The following is a 23245-nucleotide window of genomic DNA, read 5'->3' as shown; positions in this document are numbered from 1 at the left end:
TTCCTTCCTGCCTCCATTTTTTTTGGAGCTCTGTGGTTGCCAGACTTTATCCCAGCATATATCGTTTTACTGTGTGGTGTAGGCTTGTTTTCTGCATCTTTCACAATCTTTTCTGGGGGTGGGTGGAGGGAAGAGTTGACATGTATAAAAACCTCTCCTCCTTAACTAGAACCTGACATGTCTGAATGCATGATGGTTATTACTACTAACAATCCTCAGCAAAAGTAGTTTTTCACAACAGCAATTTTTAGATAGTACATTAGCCATGTGTTACTCTTACCAATGGGGAAGAAGGGAGCAGGAGTGCTCAAATCCTTTGACAGACTAATGGTGTTTCTCCCAGTCCTAATCTTGCATACAACCCATCTTCTTGTTTGGAAAGGATTGTGGTTCCCTGTTTCCTTTAATGGAAAACATTTTAAAAAAAACCCAAACAATTTTATATTTAATTGCTAGAAGTCAGATTTTGAGCTTGTAACATATGAGCAACTTCCAGCACGCTGCTATCAAAGTGATTTACAGATCATTCAGATCATGGAAGTTACTTCTGTACTGTGGGCCTTATTTTGATGGTCTGACACTTGATTAATTTTTTTTTTTTACCCCTCCCGCCCCTCCATTCTAAAGCCTCTGATGAGGGGAAAGTTTATTTAGTACAACATTCTTCAGGGAGAATTAATACTTATGTCCTGTTCTCTAGAGCTTTGCTATTTTTCCTTTTGTGTTGTATCAGGTAAAGAGAAGCCTGATCCTTGTCTAAATTAGATGGCTGAAATCCAAAATTGATAAGCTGGATGCATTCACTAGATACCGTTTTCCACTTCTGCCTAAAAAGTTGGATCTGCCCAGGTTGTTTTTGTCACTGTCACTTGCTATGGCAGTGTCATTTTTCAAGTTTGTGAAGCATCTGTGTTGTGACTTTTTTTTTATGAGGGTATTAGGAATGTGGACTTAGTGTAAAGGATTTCTATGATTGTAATTGTTTCTTTGAGATATGTCTTCAGTTTTACTAGTGAATTGGCATCTAGCTAAATGACAACTCTTTACCCCCTCTGCTGCTTAGATGATTCAGAAAGGGATTACTCATGTATGCTTCTATCACTGGCATAATTCATTCTGTGTGGAAGGTTTGCTCTGTATAATAATGAGTTCTGAGTCTTATAGAGAGGCTTATTCTTCTCAGTCCAGGGTTTTTCATAAATTGCGTTCAGTTTACTTTTAAATGATCATTTAGGATTTCTCAAGGTACTTACTAATTACTTCAGGGTATCTTGTTTATATCTAATAGAATACATTTATCTGACTTATCGGTGTTCTAAGAGGCTTAAAGTTGTGTGTGTGCACTTATCAGTAGCCACCAATGTCCAGGTATTGATCCTGATGATTACTGCTACTTTCAGTGCTTTTTATTATTCTTTCAGCATTGTAACAGCATATGTTAATCTGTGGAGAAAGGCTGTCTATTTGGCAGCACAAATCGTTAGTTTGGTGGAGTGCTGCTTCTCAGATGACTAGTACAATTTTCACATTTACCCAAGTTCCAGTCTTAGAAGTGACTTGAGCACTTAAATCTGACTAAGATTTAGACAACAGCTGCAAACTCTGACTCTTGTGAGGGCCTGCTGTGTACAGTGCTGTCCTGTAGATGGTGGTGTTGAGAAGAATTCTTGTGTTGCATGAGCTTCTGCTCGAGCTTCTTTTCTTTCGGATTCCTTAGTGTTTCCAAAGACACTCCTGTGATTTAACCATTTGTTTTGTATTTCTGGTTGAGTAGAGTAAAATTGACTCTAGAAGGGCTAGAGGAAGATGAAGATGACGAAGAGGGCCAAGAGAAAACATCCCCTACTGTCCCTCAGAAAATGGCAAACACTGTGGAGTTCTCCTTAATAAGTAACAACGAATATAAATGTCGACACTCTCAGCCAGACTGTGGTTATGCTTTGCAGCCAGACCGATGGCTAGAATACACGATACAAACCATGGAGCCTGATAACTTGGAATTAATCTTTGATTTTTTTGAGGTATGTCACTTTACCACTAAGAAGCAACCCCAGTCTGCCTTTGGGAGTTAGAGTCAATTACCGTGAAGATTTCACTGTTGGGATAGGGCTATTGCCTGATATTCTTGATCCTTCTAGACTTGTGTAAACAAGTTATGAGACTATTGGCTACTACCCCATTCTGCAGGAAGGTTTTGTGAGTCTTCTCGATATGGCACACAGTTTTGCAGTTTTTGCTTATTTAGAAGCGAGTACAAATTAGACTCAAATCTTAGTGTGCAGTACTGCATGTAGTTAGGTTGGCTTGATTTTTATCCTTTATCAGAGCTAAGTTTTGCTTATCTCTCTTGAGCATGAACGATGTGTATATGAGCTAGTTACATTACAATTATTTGATATTAATTTTTAAGTTATAAACAAAAGAGATTTCTCTGAACTATGGCAAATTAAAACTGGTTATTTGCAAATTCTGGCTACTACATTTGTTATTTTGCACTTTTTTTTCCCCGTGAAAGATCTTAATATTCCAAGTCCTTTTTAAAGGAAAACAACTTTTGTCTCTTCATACTGTTTATGCACAAGAAAGTTTTAAGCATTCTCTCTTTGATCTGAAAATGCCCTTAAGACCACTTATGCTCATAATTGTAGAGTGGCTACATAGTTCCTGAACTTGACTATGGTCAGGTGCACATTCTGCATGTTAGTTGCCCTCCTCCTTCCCTGCAAATTAATACAAAATTATTTTAAGCATATATATTATTCCAGTTCATCTTTGTTCTAAACATGACTGAGGCTTTTTAGAAGACAGACTATTCCATGCATGGAATTTTGATCTGAAAAGCTTATCAAATCTAAGTTTTCAAAGACAAATGTACATGAGTTTTGTAGATTTCCATCGACAGTTTCATATTCCTGATTGTAATTTGCAACACACTGTTAACATTAAACAATTTTTAGCCTGACATTAGTGTTTTCTGTAACACACAAAAAATTTGTTACATCAGTGCCTATATATGTATCTTCCTGAGGAGCAAGGAAGAAGAGTTTGTTTAGAAATCTCATGTACAGATAACAGTAGGTGTTTTGGGTTTTTGTTTGTTTTGTTTTTAGGAAGATTTAGGTGAGAAAGTAGTGCAAGGTGATGTGCTCCCAGGTCATGTAGGTTCTGCCTGCCTCCTGTCATCCACAATTGCTGAACTCGGAAAGAGTGCTGGAATTCTTACACTTGCTATTATGAGCAGAAATCCAAGGAAGACAATTGGAAAAGTTAGAGGTACAGTAGATTCAAGCAGATGTAGATAACTTTACTTGAAGTCATCCATTATCTATTGACATGTGAAGCATTTGGTATTTTTCTTGTAGTGGACTACATAATAATTAAGCCGATCCAGGGATATACTTGTGATATGAAGGCTTCATATGCAAAATATTGGAAACCAAGAACAACTCTAGATGTTGGACACAGGGGAGCAGGAAATTCTACAACAACAGCTAAGTAAGTTCATTTGCATTTTAATCTTGGGGGGCATTATGTTTAGTTTCACTGACATCAATTGAGGAAACAGACAGTTTAAAATAAAAAGCTACAACCCGTAATCATTTAAGTCACTTCAATATCAAATGTGGGTGTTCTCTAAAACAAAGACTTCTGATTTTTATTTCTGCTGTTTCAATGGACTTTTGTGCTATGCTACATTTAACAAACCCTTTTTCTTTGTTATTTCAGACTTGCTAAAGTTCAAGAGAACACTATTGCCTCTCTGAGGAACGCTGCTAGTCATGTATGTACACATATTTGCATGCACATAGTACTTGTATAGTTAAAACTAGCTTGGCTTGTATGCTTGATTTCCATGATTCAATACAATGAATGGTAATTGCACTGATCTAAAATTACATCAAATCACCGTGGAAATTCCCTGAGAGATAGGAAGGGAAGTAATAGCTAGATTAGACTCTCCTCAAGTTCCTCAAAAAACCCAACACTTCCATCTAGTATGTTCTGGTGGTGTTCTAATACAGGGAAAAATTTAATCTCAACTCTGCAGAGACATAGGCTTGCAATAATTTTGAACACACGAATAAAATACTGGCTCTGCTAGAGTCTGTCAGCATACTCTCAGGTGGCAAAGGTCTTGTTCAGGGACTGCTGAGTACCTAAAATTAGTGTCCAAAAATGAGACATGGGAGCTGAGCTGGTAGAATAAAACAATCCTTTGTTCCAGTGCTTGCTACAATGAAGACTTGGAATCCTAAGATTAGTCTTTCAATTTGGGAGATACTAGCTTCAGGTGCTTAAATTCTGTGATTGAGGTGGTCACTTTTATTTCTTCCATTAATCTCTGTCGCTGAGTGATCCATGATAAGATTGATCTAGACAATCTAGTGAGGTACTGCAGCAGAGTAGCTGGAGTCAGAAGCACATTCAGAGATTCCTTGTTTAGCTCCTGTTTTCACAGTGAAGAGCTGTGGTTAGTCACATAAAGATACTGCTATGATATCACCTGCTGCTTAACTTGTGATTAAGCCTAAGCCTTTTCAGGTACTTCTTCACTAATGTAGATTCTTACCAAACATCTTTTGAAGCTGTTAAAGGGATGGGAGCGGAATCTGGAGCATTATTTTTACTGGCTACTGATTCTGGAGTACTGTACTCCCCAAGAGTCATAGCTGAAAGCTTTCTCTTGTTTGGAAGTCAGAGTATGATTTGAACACAGTGTCTGGAACATGCGCTGGCTGCAGAGCAAAAGAAAACTGCAGCTACTAAATTATCTTTTTGAACAGTAGTTCTTAATTTCTGGGTAGACACCGCAGGTTTATAGACAGCTTTTAAAAAGCCCATGAGAAGTATGCATTGAGGCAGAAATTTACCAAGAAGTTGTCAGCATCGTCACCAGAAAAGTACTTTCAACTGTTTGCAGATTGAAAAGGCTGAAAGCTACCACTCTAAAAATATTTCTGCTGAGAAGAGGGCTGTAAAAAGCCTGTCCTGTTTTCTTTCTGTACTGATTGAAAAAGAGTATGCAAGTCAGGATGATAATTTGATGAATGGTATTCTTGGAGGCCTTTCAAAGAAATGATTTACAGACAATCAAAATAACTAAAATTGGTTCTGTGTGCTGCTTTATCTCTTTCTTTCTGGCCCTCCCTCTTTTCAAAAAGATGGTACTTAGCGTTCTTGTTTGAACCTCCTTCCTTTTTAAGGTTAACAAAATAACATACAGTTGAAAAGGACGGGAATACTGGACGCAGCTATTTCTGCTCTCACGTTACAACACACTACTACTGTGTTATTCACTAGTGACTCCAGAAGCTCCTTAGTATATGGAGTATCTCCCTGAAGCTTTGACAATTTATAGCAATTGCTTGTCTCTTGGTGGGGAGGAGGGAGGGAGGGCACCACAAAGGCATCTATGTTTAAAAACATCATCTTAGCCTTTCTCTGAAATCAAGTTTACAATACTTGAATGTTACTCGAGGGTTTACAAGATTAAGCAAGCTATATATATTGGAGCTGCATTATGGTAGTTAAAAGACTTTCCCATATGATTTTTCTTCCATTTCTAATCCATTTTTGAGTATGATTTAACTGGTAACAGCCAGTTGCCTTCAACTTCTGGTTGATGTCCAGGACCTGTGAATACTTTGTAACTCATCTGCAGTTCTGTAGTCCTTGTGCATAAGTAGTTAATGGGTTTTTGTTTTGTTCTGTGTTTTTCAATTTTCTGTAGGGAGCAGCCTATGTGGAATTTGATGTACATCTTTCTAAAGATCATGTGCCTATTGTATACCATGATCTCACATGTTGCATGGCCATGAAAAAGGTAAAGATGATGATATCTATATTTTATTTTTAAATGTGACCATTCCAGAAACTAAAATGCCATGCTCTCATAGAAATAATTTTGGGAAATCAAGGGATGGAATGGGAATAAATATGCAGCATTACCGTGTGTATAAAGTAGAGCAGGGAAGTTGAGTTTTTCCTTTTGATGTTGTAGCAACAGCATTTCAGATGCATGGTTTGCGACTCTTGTAGTTATTTCTTAGCTTTTTTTTTATTTATGGTTTAGAGGAAAAATGCAGACAACTACTATATTCAGTAGCACCTCTGGGACTCTCTTACACTGTCAGACTAAGAACTTCTGGTTGTGTCTTTTTTGAGGGAGAGTTAGTGTGAGTCTCAGCATGACTTCTCACTCCTGCTGATACTTAAATGTATACTTCTCTCAAGTAGTTATGTACTCATAAAAACTCTAGGTCAAACCAAAGTCTACCTTGTTTGATACCCTAGTAGTGGCCAGTAGATGAAATGCAGAAGAAACAAGGCTCCCCTTCATTTAGGGAGTTTGATTAGCCACAAATGGCTTGGCTTCTGTTGGTTTTTCTAACTCTTTCTTTAAACCTTTTTTACTTCAGCATTTTGCGCTGTCCTTTAGCTGTGAGGTAAATAATATACTCCATGTCTCATGGGGACAGTAAGTGGGGCTGTGAAGAACTGCTTTTGGATTGCTTGGTGGAACAGAAGGAAAGGAGGCAGAAGTTCTAGGAGCAGGAAAATGGCTCCTGAAAGCAAGCATCCTATTCCTTTCCTTGCTTACCTCATGAAGTTGCAGTTGTTCCTTCTTTTTTAGCCAAAACCTCTTTTTTGTTGTTTTTGTAAGCATCCAGAGTACTATAAGAAGCAGTGAACAGTACTATTACTCATACATACAGATAAGCATTCCTTTAAAAGGTGCTCTGAACAGTCCATCACAATACGTCTTAAAAACCCAAGTTTTATGAAGCATAATAATTGAATGTCTTCATAGAGTAAAGTGACATTAGACTCCTCAATAACGAGAGAACCATAGGCATAAGGACTGGTGACTCAAAAAACTACTGAGGTGCTTTTCTGTCTGGTCTGTTGCATGTTCTCCACTGAGGCCAGGATACTTGCATTCAGCAGCAGGACAAAGAGGTTGGACTCTGTTCTGTTCTAGTTTTCTTCCTTTCTAGTTCTGGCAGTGAAAACAAAGATAACATGGCAGAGCAGATTGCAAGATAAGTTCTGTCTGTCTTCTTGGCACTAAGTCTGCATCATCAAACTCTTACACCCATTGCGATATTGCAATTCATAAGAAGTTTGGTTTTGAACAGTTGTGGAAATGGAACTGTGACTAAGGGAAACGCATATTCAGTGTGTATTGAATCGGTATTGTCTTGTTGAGTAAAATTTTCTTTATAGTGAAGAGGAAGTGAAAAATGGATTGACAGATTTTTTTTTCTACACCAGTTCTTTATTTTGAGGGAGGGCTATGCATATCTCAGTTATACCAGGACACTTGTCTTTTTTTTTATTAGTTTCTGAGACATTGAATAGACAATAATAAAGTGAACTGCCTTGGAGTATTTTTTAATGCATTTCTTTACTTGCAAACTTTTTTCCTGAATACATTAACGGATCAAGTTTTTACTAAATAAATGTGCTAACCTTTTCTGAAGAAAGAACATTGAAGCCTCTGACTGGCATGAAAGACCAAATCCTGTTTTTTCAAATTGACGCCTGTTTTATGCTTCAGAGTGCCTGTGTTGTCTCCTGAAAACTGATCATCTTACTCATATTATAATAAGATATCACTTGTATCTTTATTGATAAAAGAGAAAAAATTAGTTGCCTTTAATGTTACCATATTAAAAACATGTAGGCTTTTTTGCAGTTTTCAGTGATGCTTAACTATGTATTATTTCTCTTCAAAGAAACTGGATACAGAGCCTTTGGAACTGTTCGAGATTGCAGTCAAAGAACTTACGTTTGATCAGCTGCAGTTATTGAAGGTATTGTTACTTTGGCTAGTATATGTGTAGAATTTCAAATGGTGTATGAAGCTTAAATTTTTTTGGAGTAACTATAGATAGTTTGGGAGAGCACAAGTTTTAAAAATTGTACAAGTGGAACAAGTAGCTAATTCCAAGAGTAGTATTTTTGCACCGTCATTATAACTTGAATAAATTTTATTACTTATCTTCTAGAAAGATGGTCTGATAACTTGTGTAGGTCCATATCATTATGCTAACGATAATTTCTAAAAAATAAGACAGGCTGAAAGTGGTGGTAGGGTTCATTGAGATGCAATGCTTTGGAGTCTTTGTTGAAGAAAGATATCTGTTACAAAGTCTATCTAATTTTCAAATGTTTCCCTGCTAACAAGGGAGATCCAGATTATGTTGAACTGCTCTCTGGAGGTGCAGAAGGGTCCATAATTTGATGGTATGGATTGGACAAACTGGCTAGAACTAATTAATTGTTTTTATTTAATTGGGTGTCACTGTATCTTCTGAACAGTAGTGCCCTGCCTACATAAAAGGGGGGTTCAGGGGATGACACTGGGCCACTGAAGACCCAGCTGAGATATCTGTCCTCAGTCAAGGAAGCACCTGGCTGGTCCAAGAACTATATGTTTCTTTTTACTTAAAATTACTTGGTCTCCTCCTTTTTGTGGAGAGAGAATTTGAATGGAGCAAGAGAGTTGGCCCTATGCCTGGCCTGATTCTATCGCAGTATGCAACTACATTATAAAACCGCTGTTGGCCCTCTGTCTGCATTTGATTGGAAACATGGAGTCTAACATCTAACAGAGGAGAGTTTAATGTTCAGACTTCTTGACATCTTAATGTTAAATTATATTATGTGTGTTCCTACCCTTGAACGTGTTTTCTGAATTTTCAGCAAGAATATTTCCAGCTTGTTTTTGAGCTTTCCTTGGAATCTTTGTTTTAAAGTTTGAAAGAAAATTGTGATGTGTACTGGGATTTCCTTTATTCTTTTGCAAATTACTAAAACTGTAACCCTTACATTAAAAACAATTTATAAGGAAAATTAGTTACATTTTACATGTAGTAATATCTCTATGGGTGGAGTATTTGTTAATTTTACTCTTCTTAATGCTCTTTAGCTGGCTCATGTGACTGCCCTGAAAGTAAAAGATCACAATGGTATGTACTAGTTTGCAAGAGTCTTGAGACTTATTTATTACCATGTAATGATATATAGTCTGTGGTTGCAGTCTTCCTGAACCCTTCTAAATGCTTATGGAGTTACTTTAATTTTGTGCGTGCTGTAGAGTTCTTTGCTGGGAAGCAAATACTTGGATGGGAGCTACTCTCTTGGGAAGAGGGGACAGGAGGGTAGAGGATGAATGCATAGATAAATATATATTTGTGAATATTCCTAATAATTGCTACTAATGTTTCCATCTTACGCTTCTCTAACTACCTTTTTTGGCAGCTCTTCAGAATTGCTAACAAGAACTTTAACTGCTGTAGAGTGTCTTATTGGTGCTGTAAATTTTTGGCCTTAATTCATACCCTTTATAGGGACAGCAAAACGGCAAAGTATCTCATGCATCCTACCTGTCTGGGAAAAGATAAAATAAATAATGAGCCTTGACAGACAAGGCTGCTTTTACTGGATGTGATTCAGTGACTGAAATGGTGAGGGATGGGAAAAGCTGTTTCTGATAAATATTCTGGCAAGGCTTTTAACGGAGGTCAAAAAATTTTCCCACTGGCAAAACAGAAATTGCCAACACTGTCATTGGAGTATGTCAGTGTTAGAGGGAAGGCTTAGATAATCAAAAGATCGACCTGATTCCATTCTTTACTCTTAAAGGCCTTACGATTTTGAGCCAGTCTTTTCTCGCAGGGATTAGCAGTGCTGCTATTTGTTTTGATTCAATATTTTGTGTTACTTTTCAGCATCTTTTAAAGAAGAAGAAAACTCTGCTTTTGAGACTCAGCCATTTCCTTCTCTGCAGAGAGTAAGCAGTGAATATAGAGCAATAGAAATAATGATTGTGAAACATGAAAACGTGCATTTTTCTTTCAGCTTTGCACACGTAGCAAGGGATATGTATTTTTGGCTTTAGGCCGCGGGTATCAATGCTGGAACTGATAACATAGTCTTTATTGTTGTCGACTGAAGCCTTTTCAGTATTTGAAAGTAATAGTTTGTATATCTTTTGAGCTTCTTAATTCATGAACCCAAGTTGTATAGCTCAGGATACACTCAGTTTTACAGCTGGTTAACATCTGGGCATTGTATTTTAATGCATTGACAATTGATTGCTAATCTGGGGGGGGACGGGACACACCAAACCCCCCAAAACCCAAAAAACCTGGCCTTTGGCAGTTCATCACATACTCTTGGCCATCTAGCAGAGCCAGACACAGAGAAATGTTAAGTGAATTTCTAGTATGTTTCCGTTTATGACTCTTTGCCAACTCTCCAGGAGGTTTTTTTTTTAATGCAAAAAGTATCTTAAGTAACACATAGTCCCAAGTGTGACATCCATGAGGTTGCCATTATGATGATCAGATCAAAATTATGTTAAATTCTTGTAAAGTATTAATTGTAAGGTGACTTCAAATCAAAAACACTTCTTTAGGTGTACAAAGGGGGCATTTCTCACACATGTTAAGGACTTGCTTTTGTACCTTGTCAAAATTTTGTCCTTAAGATTTTATCCATTTTTATGTATTTCCTAACTTGAAACTGAAGTAGAAGAAGGTGTACCTGTACCTTGTGGTAAGTGTTAAAAACTTAGGGGTTTTATTCTACTGTTGGACCCCATTGGTGTTAAATTCCAATGTATTCTCCCAGTAATTACCCTCATAGTGCTCAGTTGTCCTCCTTTGCTGTGGGGTCTTTTCATAATGAAATTTTTTCAGGTCCTGGAGTCTGTTTCTGAAGATGTTGGGTTCAACATAGAAATAAAATGGATCTGCCAACAAAGGGTAAGTAAATGTACTTGTGATTTACTTTGATACTTTGCCATTCTCATGGCTAAAGCTTGCAGTTTGACGTGGCAATTTATGAGCTACAAAGGCATAATCTGGTGGGTTTTTTTTCTGACTTTAGTTTTACTACAACCTGCTATCTTTAAAACTGGGAGTGTAATAGCACTGCTCTAGCAAATGAACAAACTTACTCTTAAAATGATAGGAAGTATTTATAGGATTGAGTTCATAATGCACCTCAGACTGCTTTTAGTAGAAGATGCTTTTTAAAGTCAATGGATCACAACAGGTGAGGCATGCTATGCATGGGAAAAGTGACAAGAAATTCAAACTCTCCTGGCCTGGTGCAGGAGCAGCTACAGCATGGGCAGTAATACACGCAACTGTTTTCTTCTAGTCAGCAGTACTGTGGACTCAGCTGGATTGCTTAGCACTCGGTCTAGAAGGAAACTGTTGTCAAGGCTAGGTCTGGAAGCCTGGAGTGGGTGAAAGAAACTACACAGAGTGGCAGGTGGAAGTCCATATGCATGGAGACATGTTAGTACTCTGAGACAGGTCACCTACAGAAAGACTGGTACCTGCTTTTCTCAAAGACAAAGGATATCTCATTTATTTCTACAAATCTTATTATTGACTTTTTATATTTAGAAATAGCAATACAAAATATCTGTAATAGTTTTTAGTTATCTTTCATGGAATTCCTTTGTGTTTTTGAAATTAGAAAAGGCTTCCTAGAAACTCTTTCCTTGGATGGGAAGACAGTGAATTTTTCAGTGAATCTTATTGCTGTTAGAATTCAGCTGCACCTCACAGACTGACAGTCATGTAGAGCTGTAACTAGCATTCAGTAGACTGAAGGAGTGACTTCTGTATTCAGACTGGGAAACTGAATTCTCATTTTGCTCAGGTTCAATGAGAGATTGTTGCTGGTTAAAATAATTTTAGTAAGCATTAATTTAAACGGCTGAAACTTGTCCTTTCTTTTTCTAGGATGGACAGTGGGATGGCAACTTGTCAACTTACTTTGATATGAACCTCTTTCTAGATATCATTCTAAAAACTGTTTTGATGAATGCTGGAAGAAGAAGAATTGTATTTTCTTCTTTTAATGCTGATATTTGTACAATGTAAGTTAAGAGATAAATAATGTATTTTCTTTTTGTTTGTTTGTTTTGTTTTATTTGGTAAAATTTAATTTGGACATAAGAATACCCAACAGGAAAGAAATAAAACATGTTTTGATTAGACCTAAACTTTCAGTGCCAAAATAGTTGGGAACTGAAATGAGATCACTTTGCCATCTGAGCTGTGCCAAAAATAAAATAGGAGAACAAAGTCAAAGTAGAGATTTTGTGAAGAGCGCATAACACGTTTAATCCCAAAACTTTGCTTCCATCTGTTGTCATTTCATACCATTGTACTGGTATCCGACTTGAAAAATACGTTAGTAAGGTTAGGTGTTGTATATCAACCACGTTTAGAAATTCTTATCATGAATCTTCATTTTACTCTAACATGCACTTAAGAAGAAAACTACAGAATTGAACCGTCTTCCAGGATTTTATATAAACATTTTGAGGATGTGGATCTGAGTTCAACTTGGAAGTCTAGCTTCCCTTAAACTGTATGTTAATCTCCAATAGTGGAAAAAGGAACAGTTGGAGCAGTTTGTCACATAACTTGATACTAAACTGTAGTACCATCTTGTTGCACCAGCTAGGAACTAGAACGTGCAGTAAAGAGTGTAATTCTCCTCAAACAGTAAGACTGAATTCCCCTGCTTTTTAACACATTTGCTCCTTGAAAACTTTTTGTTCTAACAGGGTTCGGCATAAGCAAAACAAGTATCCTGTATTATTTCTCACCCAAGGAGAATCTAAACTCTATCCAGAACTTATGGATCTTAGATCTCGTACAACTCCAATTGCCATTACTTTTGCACAGTTTGAAAACTTGCTGGTAAGCTGACAAGTTCTGGTATTACTCTGCAGTAAAATGAAACTAAATTATTACTACTTGTAGCAAATCTATTGGTTTTGACACTAATGCTTAAAATTACTACTAGCCTTAAAAAAGAAATAAACTAACAGTTGGTAACTGCCAAAATAATGTCCTTTGCTTCCAATGTCTGTTTAATTCAGTGTTTAAAAAATAGTGCTATCAGTAAACTCTTTAGTTGTATTAAATTATTTTTTATTATTATGGATGAAGTTGTAAGGAGCTGCAAATGTCAAAAGATTAAAAAAAACCCCTGATGTGACAGTGTTTCAGAAACATGGATTTTAACTGAAGCCTTTTGTGTTTCAGGGAATTAATGTGCACTCTGAAGATCTGCTGAGGAATCCATCGTTTATTAAAAGGGCCAAATCTAAAGGCCTAGTTATTTTTTCATGGGGGGATGATGCAAATGACCCAGATAACAGGAAGAGGTTGAGAGAATATGGTGTTCATGGGCTAATATATGACAGGTACTTAAATTGTGTTTTTAAAATAATAATAATGATAAAGCTGAGACACTATTGTATCCCGATTCTTGTGAAATTTCACATTGCTTTTTGGTTGACTGGGTGCAGACTATCTTCCTTTTGTACTGTAAGTACTGGAAGCTCATAAACCCAGTTCAAGAACAAGACTAACATTAATTCTTCCTCTTTCAGTTATATATATGAAACAAAATAACTTTTGTTTCTCTGCAGGTTAACATAAATGTAATTTGATTCTTTAAAGAACTAGTGCATGGCATACACATTTAACATGATATTAACATTCTTGATGGCAATTTTTAAACTTTGTACATGACACAATGAGAACAATGTTATTTAATTGTTTGGCCGCAATATGTCTACAGCTTTCTACATGTAGTTATGCAAATAGTTAACACAACTTAAATGAATTATTTTAAGTTAATTTTTTGCCAACCTTCTGTTTGTTTCAAAGCTGTGAATTCACCATTTTTCCTATTAAAATTAGGTTGGAGTGACTCCGAGGGTAAACTGTCAAATTAATCACTTCAGAAAGTAGTTACTATATCTGCACAATTCAGGTGGACATCAGAATACCATGGTCAATCTTTGAACAAAAGTGTTATTTTAGTTCCTTACAAAACCCAAAAGTTTTAGCTCTTTTATCATAAAAGATGTTAAATTCATTATTACAAGATGATGATTAATTTGGGGAGATGTATTAAATTAGAATTTCTGATAGATTACAAGGAATATGTAATTGGAAAAGCATTGAGTGTAACTGAACTGTCGAATTATAGAAGACTTACAAGCCTCCTGCTTTAGCAAGAGCATTGTTTTGCATATTGTTTTACCAAAAAAAAAAGGGGGGGTGGGGGAATCAAGCAATTGTGAAGGGCTCTGTTTTATAAAGTGAAAACTGAGAGTCAAGTAAACATATAGAGGCAAGAAATCAAATATGTTTGCTTTTAGAGCTCTAGGCTCCCAGTGTGTGTAAAAAAAAAAAAAAAAAGTTAACTCCCTTCAATCTATTTTTGACTACCTAGAGGCCTTCCAGAGTGGTGGGTCCAGTGCTTCTCTGGTTTGCCGGAGGTCTCCCTTCTTGTACTGTATAGAATGTCTTCTCCTTTTCACTGGTAGTAAAAAGGAGTAACAAGATTTTTACATTGGGGATCAGCTTCAGACTGAAGTAATTGAAACATAAGTTCTTTTTCCTGCTACAGCAGCACTACATGTTGTACCTCTCCTACAACTGAATCTTGAGTCCCCTTTAGTAGATGAAAAATATCTCTGGACTAGTATGCAGAGGAAATGGACACTCTATTGTGCAGTCATAGGGCTGTTACGAAATTTGATCCTATGGTATGCATACCCTGAAGTGATAAATTATTGGTCTATAGACAGGTGGGGTATTTTAATCAAATAGTACTGCATAAAGTGTTCTTATGAAATGTCTGTTCATCTGATGTCTACTATAACCCAGTCTTCTATAGTTCTTAACTACTCCTGATATAATAGATATGCACTACTATGGTGTCGTGGTTTAACCCCAGCCAGCAACTAAGCACCACGCAGCCGCTCGCTCACTCCCCCCCATCCAGTGGGATGGGGGAGAAAATCAGGAAAAGAAGTAAAACTCCTGGGTTGAGATAAGAACGGTTTAATAGAACAGAAAAGAAGAAACCAATAATGATAATGATAACCCTAATAAAATGACAACAGTAGTAATAAAAGGATTGAAATGTACAAATGATGCGCAGGGCAATTGCTCACCACCCGCCGACCGACACCCAGCCAGTCCCTGAGCGGCGAAATCCCTGCCCCCCCACTTCCCAGTTCCTAAACTAGATGGGACGTCACATGGTATGGAATACCCTGTTGGCCAGTTTGGGTCAGGTGCCCTGGCTGGGCATGAGAAGCTGAAAAATCCTTGACTCTAGTCTAAACACTACTGAGCAACAGCTGAAAACATCAGTGTTATCAACATTCTTCACATACTGAACTCAAAACATAGCACTGTACCACCTACTAGGAAGACGGTTAACTACATCCCAGCTGAAACCAGGACATATGGTAAAATAGTAAAGCAGGTGACAGCCTTATTTCTGACTTCTTGTTGGTTTTTAGATGCTTAATTCCTCAACACTGCTTAAGTAATGTTGCATTTATCTCAAGGCTGCAAGTCTGCTACATGTCATCTTACGTTCTCTTTTGTACTCTTTAGTGTGTTTTAAGTTGCAGTATGATAGCAGAACACCTTTTACCTCAGCTTTTGATGACTAACCAATTCACTGGAATTGCTTATAGGCTGAATTCCCTTGTGGATTTAACTGAACAAAAAATTCTTAACCTTCCTGCACTATTTAGACCATCTAGATTATTAATAGTATTCATCTCTCCTCTGTATTTTTTCCACTTGTTGACATCTTTACACTTTATTGAGAGGAACCCCAAAACTAATATTAATTCCAAAGCTTTTTAAAAAACCAGTAGTTCAGTAGTGCGTTTTTTCTTTCTTTTTCAAGTTACAAACTGCAATTGAGTAGCAAACAACTATCTCATTTCAGTAGAATTGTTGCGGGCTTGTTAACTCTAGTTTCTAAACGTTATTGACTCTTTTTTTCTGTAGGCCAAAACAAATACTGGAATGTTCCTTTACAATTCTTAATTATTTTTCAAAATTTACTAATTGTCTGAATAAAATTAAATTTAATCTTAATGTAGGTTCCTTAGAAGGAACATGACACTTTATGAGAATTGCATCAGATATCTCAAGCTGGACATTTTGAAATGCAGGTGGTACCTGCAAGTCCTGGATGGCATGTCTAAATGTAAAACCTGGCAGCAAGTGTTTACATTCACAGTTGGAACTGCTGGGTAAAGAGGCAGCCTTTCAAATCATTTGAGAGTATGAAGTTAATATCAAGAGTTTAAGTTGTCAAAAGCTTAAATAGGTATGGTTTAAGCATCCATATTCTGTGCTGTTTGAAGTCTAGAAATAGATAAATTCAAAACTACTGTGAAGCAGAACTTGAGAGAGATGTACATGCCTGTTTCAAGGTCTAGAAATAAGTAGGCATTGCAGGAATCTGTTTATTAGTGTAAAGCCTATTTATGCTTTGGTTGCATCTTCAAATTCTAGAATATTTCCAGGGCTGAATCAAGATGTGCTTCTTCCATGGCTTCTGCAGAATTTTTGTTCTCTGGACTTAAGACCAAGTCTAGTTATTTATCAAAAATTGCTGTGCCTAGTGTTTTGTGTTGCTGTTTACTAGACCTTTACTTAAACCATCTTAATAGGTGTTATTTGTCTGAAAAAGCTAGGAGGTGAATACAGGAGTTTTAATGACTTTTAGGTTGCTTGGATATGGTCCTGAGTTACTGTTATTGCATGCGGTAATTATTTCAAAGATTATGAACTGTCTGGGTAGAGATGATTTCTGTAAGTTATTTTTTTCGAACTTTAATCATCCATGTAGAGTTGAGCAAAACATTGTAGCCACTTGCGAAGATGGCAGAAAAACTGTGTCCTGAATACCAAAAGTTGCTGATACCAAGTGTTGGGCAAAAAAACCCGCAGGTAGGGGGTCTGACTTTGTTTTGCATGGAGAAAAACTGCAAGACTAAATCTGGGAAGCTTACAAATGCCAACACTATTAAAAGAACGATCTCACTGGGGCAAGGGGAAGATTTCTCCCTCCACCCCCACCCCAGTCCTTTCTCCACTTGGGCTGCAGATTTAGACATACCCAAAGTCATTAAAGCAAATGGATGGTCTAGTGCAGGGATAATATTCTGCTTTCTTCCTGTGTTCAACTAGCATTCATCTCAGTATCTAAAATATCCAAACTACTTGTGTTAAAAGGGCAACCTACAGAAAAGGTGCCACCTCTGCCTCCAGGCTTCTATTTGGGCCCTAATCTAGAAAAGTACTTTAAATGCATGACTGGGTGTCCTCTGTTCACACAGAAAATTAAATCTCATGCTTAAAACACTTTTAATTTGATGTTTATATTTTACTTAGAGAAGAAACTTTAACCTGTTGTAGTGAAATTCTCTGGATTGGCAAAAATTTTGAATTTTAAAGCAGGATTTGTGGGGTGATTTATCTGGTATTTTTCTCCTGGATAAGTTTTGTAAACAGTCCAGGAAATATTTCTCTGAATATACTTAACTCAGTAAGAACAATGCAGTTTTATGTTTTTATACCAGCTGTACATTAAATACCAATGTGGAGAGGGGGTGGTTGCTAACTTACTCTTGCATTATTTTTTAAGTCACTTTACATGATCTGAGTTCTGTTTGTTGAATAATACATAGAGCTGCATGAAAACATTAAATCAGTAATCCTCAAACATTTATGCTGAAAGCTTTTCCATGAGAATCTTCAGTGTGTTAGTTTCCTCTCTAAACACTACAGTTCCTTACAGCTGTGTTGCATTTGCAGACTCCAGACAAAAGCTCTGTGCTCTATTAGTATTACTAACTTTGAAAACTAACCAAATTCAGCTGGCAATAAAGGCAAAAGCATTCAAAACAATTCTCAAAACTAGAAGACTGTCTAAATCGGTGCCATTTTATTTGCCTGAAACTGAATGTTAGTTAAATAAGAGCATGGATATATGTAGGAAGTTAACCAGTATTAGCTGATTTATAATTTAATCTACTCAATGATTGAATTAAGATGTTATGCAATGGCAGTCTGTTTCCTATTCTGCAAATTGTAAAGTAAACTCAAGTTTACCTTGAGATGTAAAGAAAAATGAAATGTTTTAATCAAAAGCTTCAGAAAATCTTTTTAGCATGAAAACAGTATTTCAGTGCTGCTGAGTCTTTGCTTTTGGATCAAGCAATAGCAAAGAAAAACAGCTGTGACTGACTTGCTGGATGTATGTGTTTTCAGAGGTTGCAGAAACACCTGTCAGGAGCTAAGCACATCAGTTCTATGCCTACTGCATAACCCTGGAATGTTCTGCAGAGCTTTTTGTAAGAAAGTGTTAATGTTAAAAAGTAATATTCAAAGGACTTCCCAGTCTTCCACAGGGCTTGCTTATCAATAGGAAGTCAAATGGAGGAACTTTGGTGCATACTTAGACATAATTGTCCTGTTGAAGAATGAAGGATAGGGAGATGAGAGTTTATGCCTTATTTTGATGGTGATGTTGGAAATAATTCATAAGAGAAGTCCTGGAGCTATGCTGTGTTTTTGCCAACTGCTGGTGTACTTTCATGGACCCAAATGAAAAGTGGGGACAAGAAATTCTGAGGTACAAGGGTAGCTGTGCTTCAAATTGTCTTCTCTGCTTTTGGTTTGGAAGAAATACTGTATACACATTGGAGCAGACTGGTTCCAGTGGACAGTCTGAAAGGAGCTTGGAGGGCTGAACTCATCCAAAATCTCAACTGAAAAGAATATGAATATGAAGCAATTCAGAATTTATGCATGCCATAGTAAAGAACTAATAAAATACCTGCCAGAAGCTGCTTAGAAACATGCTTAGCCATGTTCTGTGAACAAGGGTCTTGGAAACATGCCTTTGTTCTTCTAGTGTCTAACTGATGGGAAGGACTTAAGATTTTTGCAGTTCCTAAAGTGTGTTGCTATGTAGAAAACTATCTTCTAACTTCAGTGCTTTGTCTTGAATGCATAGAGAAAGTTATAATGTATAAGCTAACTTAAGTGAAGAAAGCACAGGTCGTACCTGCATCCTGGAAGAAAGGAAGGAAGGTTGGGCTTTTATTTTGCAGATAGCTTCTGTTAGGCAATTTGGGGTCATATCTTAGGCCTGTATTGGATTATAGGTGCTGTGCAGGTAATTTAACTGCTGTGCCTTCTGTGCATATGCCATAAAACTGGACAGCATTTGTCCTCACTTCTAGGAGTTTCTTTACAGAAACTATCTTTGATCTTACTGTAGGGAACATGAGAACTGTTTCCTCACTTCAATCCTGTTTGAGCTGCATATTATTTTTGATGTCTTAGACTTGCGAACAGTTCAGAAGTTGTCTTGCTGGGGTAAAAAGGCACCTGGCACTGTATCACACAGCACTCCGTTGTTTTGGTTGTGACATTGTGTTCCTTTTGCACATGCCTTGAAACTATGGTATGAAGGAGAAAGGATGATGCAATAAAACCAAACCACTTTCTTGAAGGAATCACAAATGCAAGTATGAATATTCATAAGAGACTAAGGTAGAAGCCATGGTAACTTCTTCCAGAAGTTCTCATTTGAAGGAGATAAACCTGGAGAACTGTAACACCTGAAACGGTATATGTGCATTAGCTACAAGTGAGGGGAACTGGGTGCCAGGATTTAAATTTTGGATATTTATATCATACTGATGTTAGAAATTAATGTTGGGAGATCACAATGTATCCTTGTCAAAATAAGTGTTGTACTAAAGCTAGCTTACAGGAACGTGAATGCTTTTGCTTTATAATGAATTACACCAAAATAGTATTTGAGTTTTGCTCAGTGCCTACACTGTCAAACTCAAAATGTGTTTTGGATTTGGACAATCCAGTACAATGTTGACAAAATCCTCCAGCTTTGTTTAAATGTGTGGAAACAAAGTGAAAAAAGGATACACTAGTTAAAGCAGTTTAGATAGTTAAATTTGTATTAGGTATGAATAAAGATCAGATTTTCTGGTTTTCACTCTTCACATAATATTGTAATGGTAATTTAAAAAAAAAAAGGTCTGAATTGGGAGTGTGTGTGAACTACTGCTTGAAACAGTAAGTATGAAATCCATTCAGTATTATGTACAAGTAGTATATCACAGTCTGTTCAAATAACCTCAGGGCTCTGAAATTTCTTACACTTTTAAGTTTGAAGCCTGGAACTCTGCTCTTACTTCACTGCTTTGTGCCACCTGTAAAATCACATTTTGCAGGAGAGTGAGATAAATGCCAGTGGGTAGCTTTTTAGTATATCCAATGAAATATTAAGCATTGTGTAAAAGGAGTACTATTTTATATTGCAAGATGAGCGGCAAAACTTAGGGTACTAACCTGGAACATACTGTTTTTATAGACTTGCTGATACCTAATTTTACACTAGTAGGGGAAAAAAATCCTAGTTGCTTCATCTAGTCTGCATTTCTGTGAACTGCTGGGTTATACTGATTAGTGTTTTTTCTTTTCTTGTTTATTCAGGATATATGACTCGAATCCTGAACAACCAAATATATTCCAGGTGGAGCAGCTGGAACGTCTCAAGAAAGAATTACCAGAGTTGAAAAGCTGTGTGTGTCCCACAGTTAGCCACTTTAAATCCATATCTCCATGTAAATGTCATCATAGTTGCCTGGAAGAGAAAGCTGTAGATAACTTGAAGAGTGTTCAAATGCAAAAGGACTGATTCTAGGCAGAATGCTAGTTTTGTATCTATTCAACTTTGACCATTGGAACAGTGCTGTTCTATGCCTTCAGGTTTGTTTATTTGTTTTATTTTTAAGTCCCCAAATAGCAATAACTGTGTTCCTCCTTCCTGACAGTACTTGTTAAAATTTCAAACAATGTTAAAATATTCAGCCAGCTATAGTTATTGTTCCAGTTTACATAGACAGTTTTAACTTTTTCCTATAATAGTCTCAAATCTTGAAAAAGAAAATTAACACTAAGTGTGTTTTTAAAAGTAGAAAAAATACTAAGCAGTCAAAGGAGTGGAAGCTCAGAAATGAAATTGTAGGGAAATGACAGGGATCTGATACTGAATATGCTGGAAAATTGTCTTGACTTTGATTTTACTTCAATGCTAAATCTTGTCAGCCTGTATCTGACAACAGGAAAATGAGAGTGATTGTAAGATACATATAATTAGATCTTGCCTGAATAAATTGGTACCTCATATATATGTATTTGCACTGATAGATCCACCTGTACAAAGCTTTGTGCCATTTAAAAATATGTATATATTTTTAAGTAAATGGCAATGCATGTTAACTCATTTTCCCCTGCTTCACTGGACATTCAGGCTGCTGCCATTATTTTCCACTTTGCCAATTCATTGGTACAGTGTCTGTGTATAGCAGTCAAGGGTGAACCACAAGTAAGATTTTTTTTTTTCATTAATCTTACACAGGCCTGCTAAACTTTAGCAATGTTGCAAATAATTTTAACAGAATTACAGAAACATCTTCAGTGGTTGAGAATCTTTTTTTGCACAGTAACCTTAATAAACAGAACATGTAACATGCACAAGCTCTACGAAATGCATGCTTTAGTTATTAAGCATGAAATTTAGGTGTTTGCTGAGGTCCTTGCATCTTTACGGTGCTAGTTATGTATGAAGGGTGCAAGGACTAACTCAACTACTTAATCTTTGCCTAAAACCACAAGCCTGTTATTCACAAACATTTGAGGAAAAGGCTATACCATACATGGTTTGTCTTATTTACTTATTTACCAGCGACTAGCTTTTGTATTTTGCAAGAATTTTTTTTTCCTCAGAGCAAGAATCACAAATGTACTGAAATCAGATAATCGGTATTCTGTTGGCTGGTATCTATCCTCTGTAATTTATTACAAAGTCATAGTTTAGAGTTCTTAATAGATATGTATGCATGTCCTTTTTCCTCCTGAAGTTGCAGGTCATGCCAACACAACAGCTGTAACTTTCTACTGAAGTGTTAATGTACAATAAGAATGGAAAATATTTATTTTTTTCTCTTGTAAATGGACAATGAAAACAATAGCGTGTACTATATTCTTTATATACAGTCATTGCTACATAGAACTGATTGTACAAAGAGTAAAGCCATTGCAAGTAAGTGCTTGAGCCTGCACTGCTGAGCAACTTGAAACAAACAGCTTGTTTCAACTTGCCTTGTGCATTTTAGTATTTAAAGCTTGTTCGTCCTGCACAAACAGCACAGTAATGATTAGGTATCTGGAAACTGTCTTTTATTTAAAAAAAAATAAAAATTAAACCAAAATTTGGAAGTGTGTGAGCTGTGTTTTTTGGGAGGGAAGGGGCACTGAACCTGATTCTTGACATCAGGAACCTGTGGCTGTTACCTTTACACAGCAAGTCCAGATTCCTCACCTATGTGATTAATTCTTGATTTTTTTCTTATTTGTATACCCCTGTGGGGTTCTCTTGACAGGTCTCAAGGGCTTTGCCAGCGGATGTGCAACCCCTACCAGAGTTGTGTGTCACTGCTCATGAATGCTGGGCAGTGCATCCAGAGATGTTAAACATGACAGCTGTTTTGTGTGAAGGTGGCTTAAAAGTTGTGCTGTCTGAAGCACCCTCTCAGACTAATCACAATGTGATGCTGAGAAGAGCTTAGGCACCCTTAAAAACTTGTTTCCTAACCTTCAGATGCTGAGAGAATAGCATATGACTGTTTGTAGGGGGTGGGGCTGGAAATAAATACACCCACCCACTGTGGTGATGATTTTGCAAGAGGCTTTTGGGCAGTGTTACAATTTCAATGTATTCTTGCTGACTCCCTTATTTACAAGTAAGTCATCAGCAACTTGCTCCAAACCTGACTAGGCTTTAACGAGCTCTTCTGCTGTGTCACTTAGAGCTGAGCTCATGGCTTGGCCATGTGCAACAGTTGTTCTGCCACAGCTGACAGGGCAAGGCAGCAGGGGTGTAGGGAACCAAAGAGCAGGGTTTTGGGGAGGGAGAGGGTGGTCTGGTCAAAGAGGGTTTTACGTAACCTTGTGCAATTGTTCCATCCCTATGCCCTCGCATGAGCATGCAGCTACTCTGCACTGATGCCCAGCTGGGTGAAGACACCTTGGAAATGCGGGATTTCTGCTGAGACCACTATGCAGCCTGACTGCCCTGGCAGCTGCTCTCCTGCTTACTAAGGTAAGCATCTTGCCTGGTGAAAGGCAGCTGTCAGGCTTCCACTCCGGCTTTTTGGAGCGCTTCCTTTTGGGCCTACCCAAAGACTGGACTATGTGTGGCTCATGACATCTGTGTTACTTCATACTCTGTCTCTGTCCCCTGTAAATAAGTGGCAAGGGGGGATGACAACATTGCC

The 23245-nt window shown here is 37.2% G+C and overlaps 1 protein-coding gene across 5 annotated transcripts in view; it reads left to right on the top strand.

Moving 5' to 3' along the window:
• The window catches only part of GPCPD1 (glycerophosphocholine phosphodiesterase 1), a 47735-nt gene extending 25555 nt beyond the window's left edge, over nt 1-22180 (top strand). For 4 of the 5 annotated variants that reach the window (XM_069787411.1, XM_069787412.1, XM_069787410.1 and 1 more), the window contains exons 8-20: nt 1775-2021; nt 3111-3273; nt 3363-3495; nt 3727-3781; nt 5732-5824; nt 7740-7817; nt 8936-8975; nt 9738-9799; nt 10710-10775; nt 11769-11905; nt 12602-12737; nt 13086-13246; nt 20400-22180. In XM_069787411.1, coding sequence (XP_069643512.1) covers nt 1775-2021; nt 3111-3273; nt 3363-3495; nt 3727-3781; nt 5732-5824; nt 7740-7817; nt 8936-8975; nt 9738-9799; nt 10710-10775; nt 11769-11905; nt 12602-12737; nt 13086-13246; nt 20400-20604 — 1576 coding nt within the window. In that variant the 3' untranslated portion in view covers nt 20605-22180. Of the gene's footprint in view, nt 1-1774; nt 2022-3110; nt 3274-3362; nt 3496-3726; nt 3782-5731; nt 5825-7739; nt 7818-8935; nt 8976-9737; nt 9800-10709; nt 10776-11768; nt 11906-12601; nt 12738-13085; nt 13247-16719; nt 16821-20399 lie in introns of all 5 variants that reach the window. The other variant, XM_069787413.1, reaches the window with a different exon arrangement.
• The last annotated feature ends 1065 nt before the right edge of the window (nt 22181-23245 follow it).

Source organism: Haliaeetus albicilla, chromosome 7, assembly GCF_947461875.1.
Source record: "Haliaeetus albicilla chromosome 7, bHalAlb1.1, whole genome shotgun sequence".
In the NCBI taxonomy this organism is placed as follows: domain Eukaryota; kingdom Metazoa; phylum Chordata; class Aves; order Accipitriformes; family Accipitridae; genus Haliaeetus; species Haliaeetus albicilla.
The sequence above is the reverse complement of the archived record's forward strand: the minus strand, read 5'-3'. Positions and strand labels throughout refer to the sequence as shown.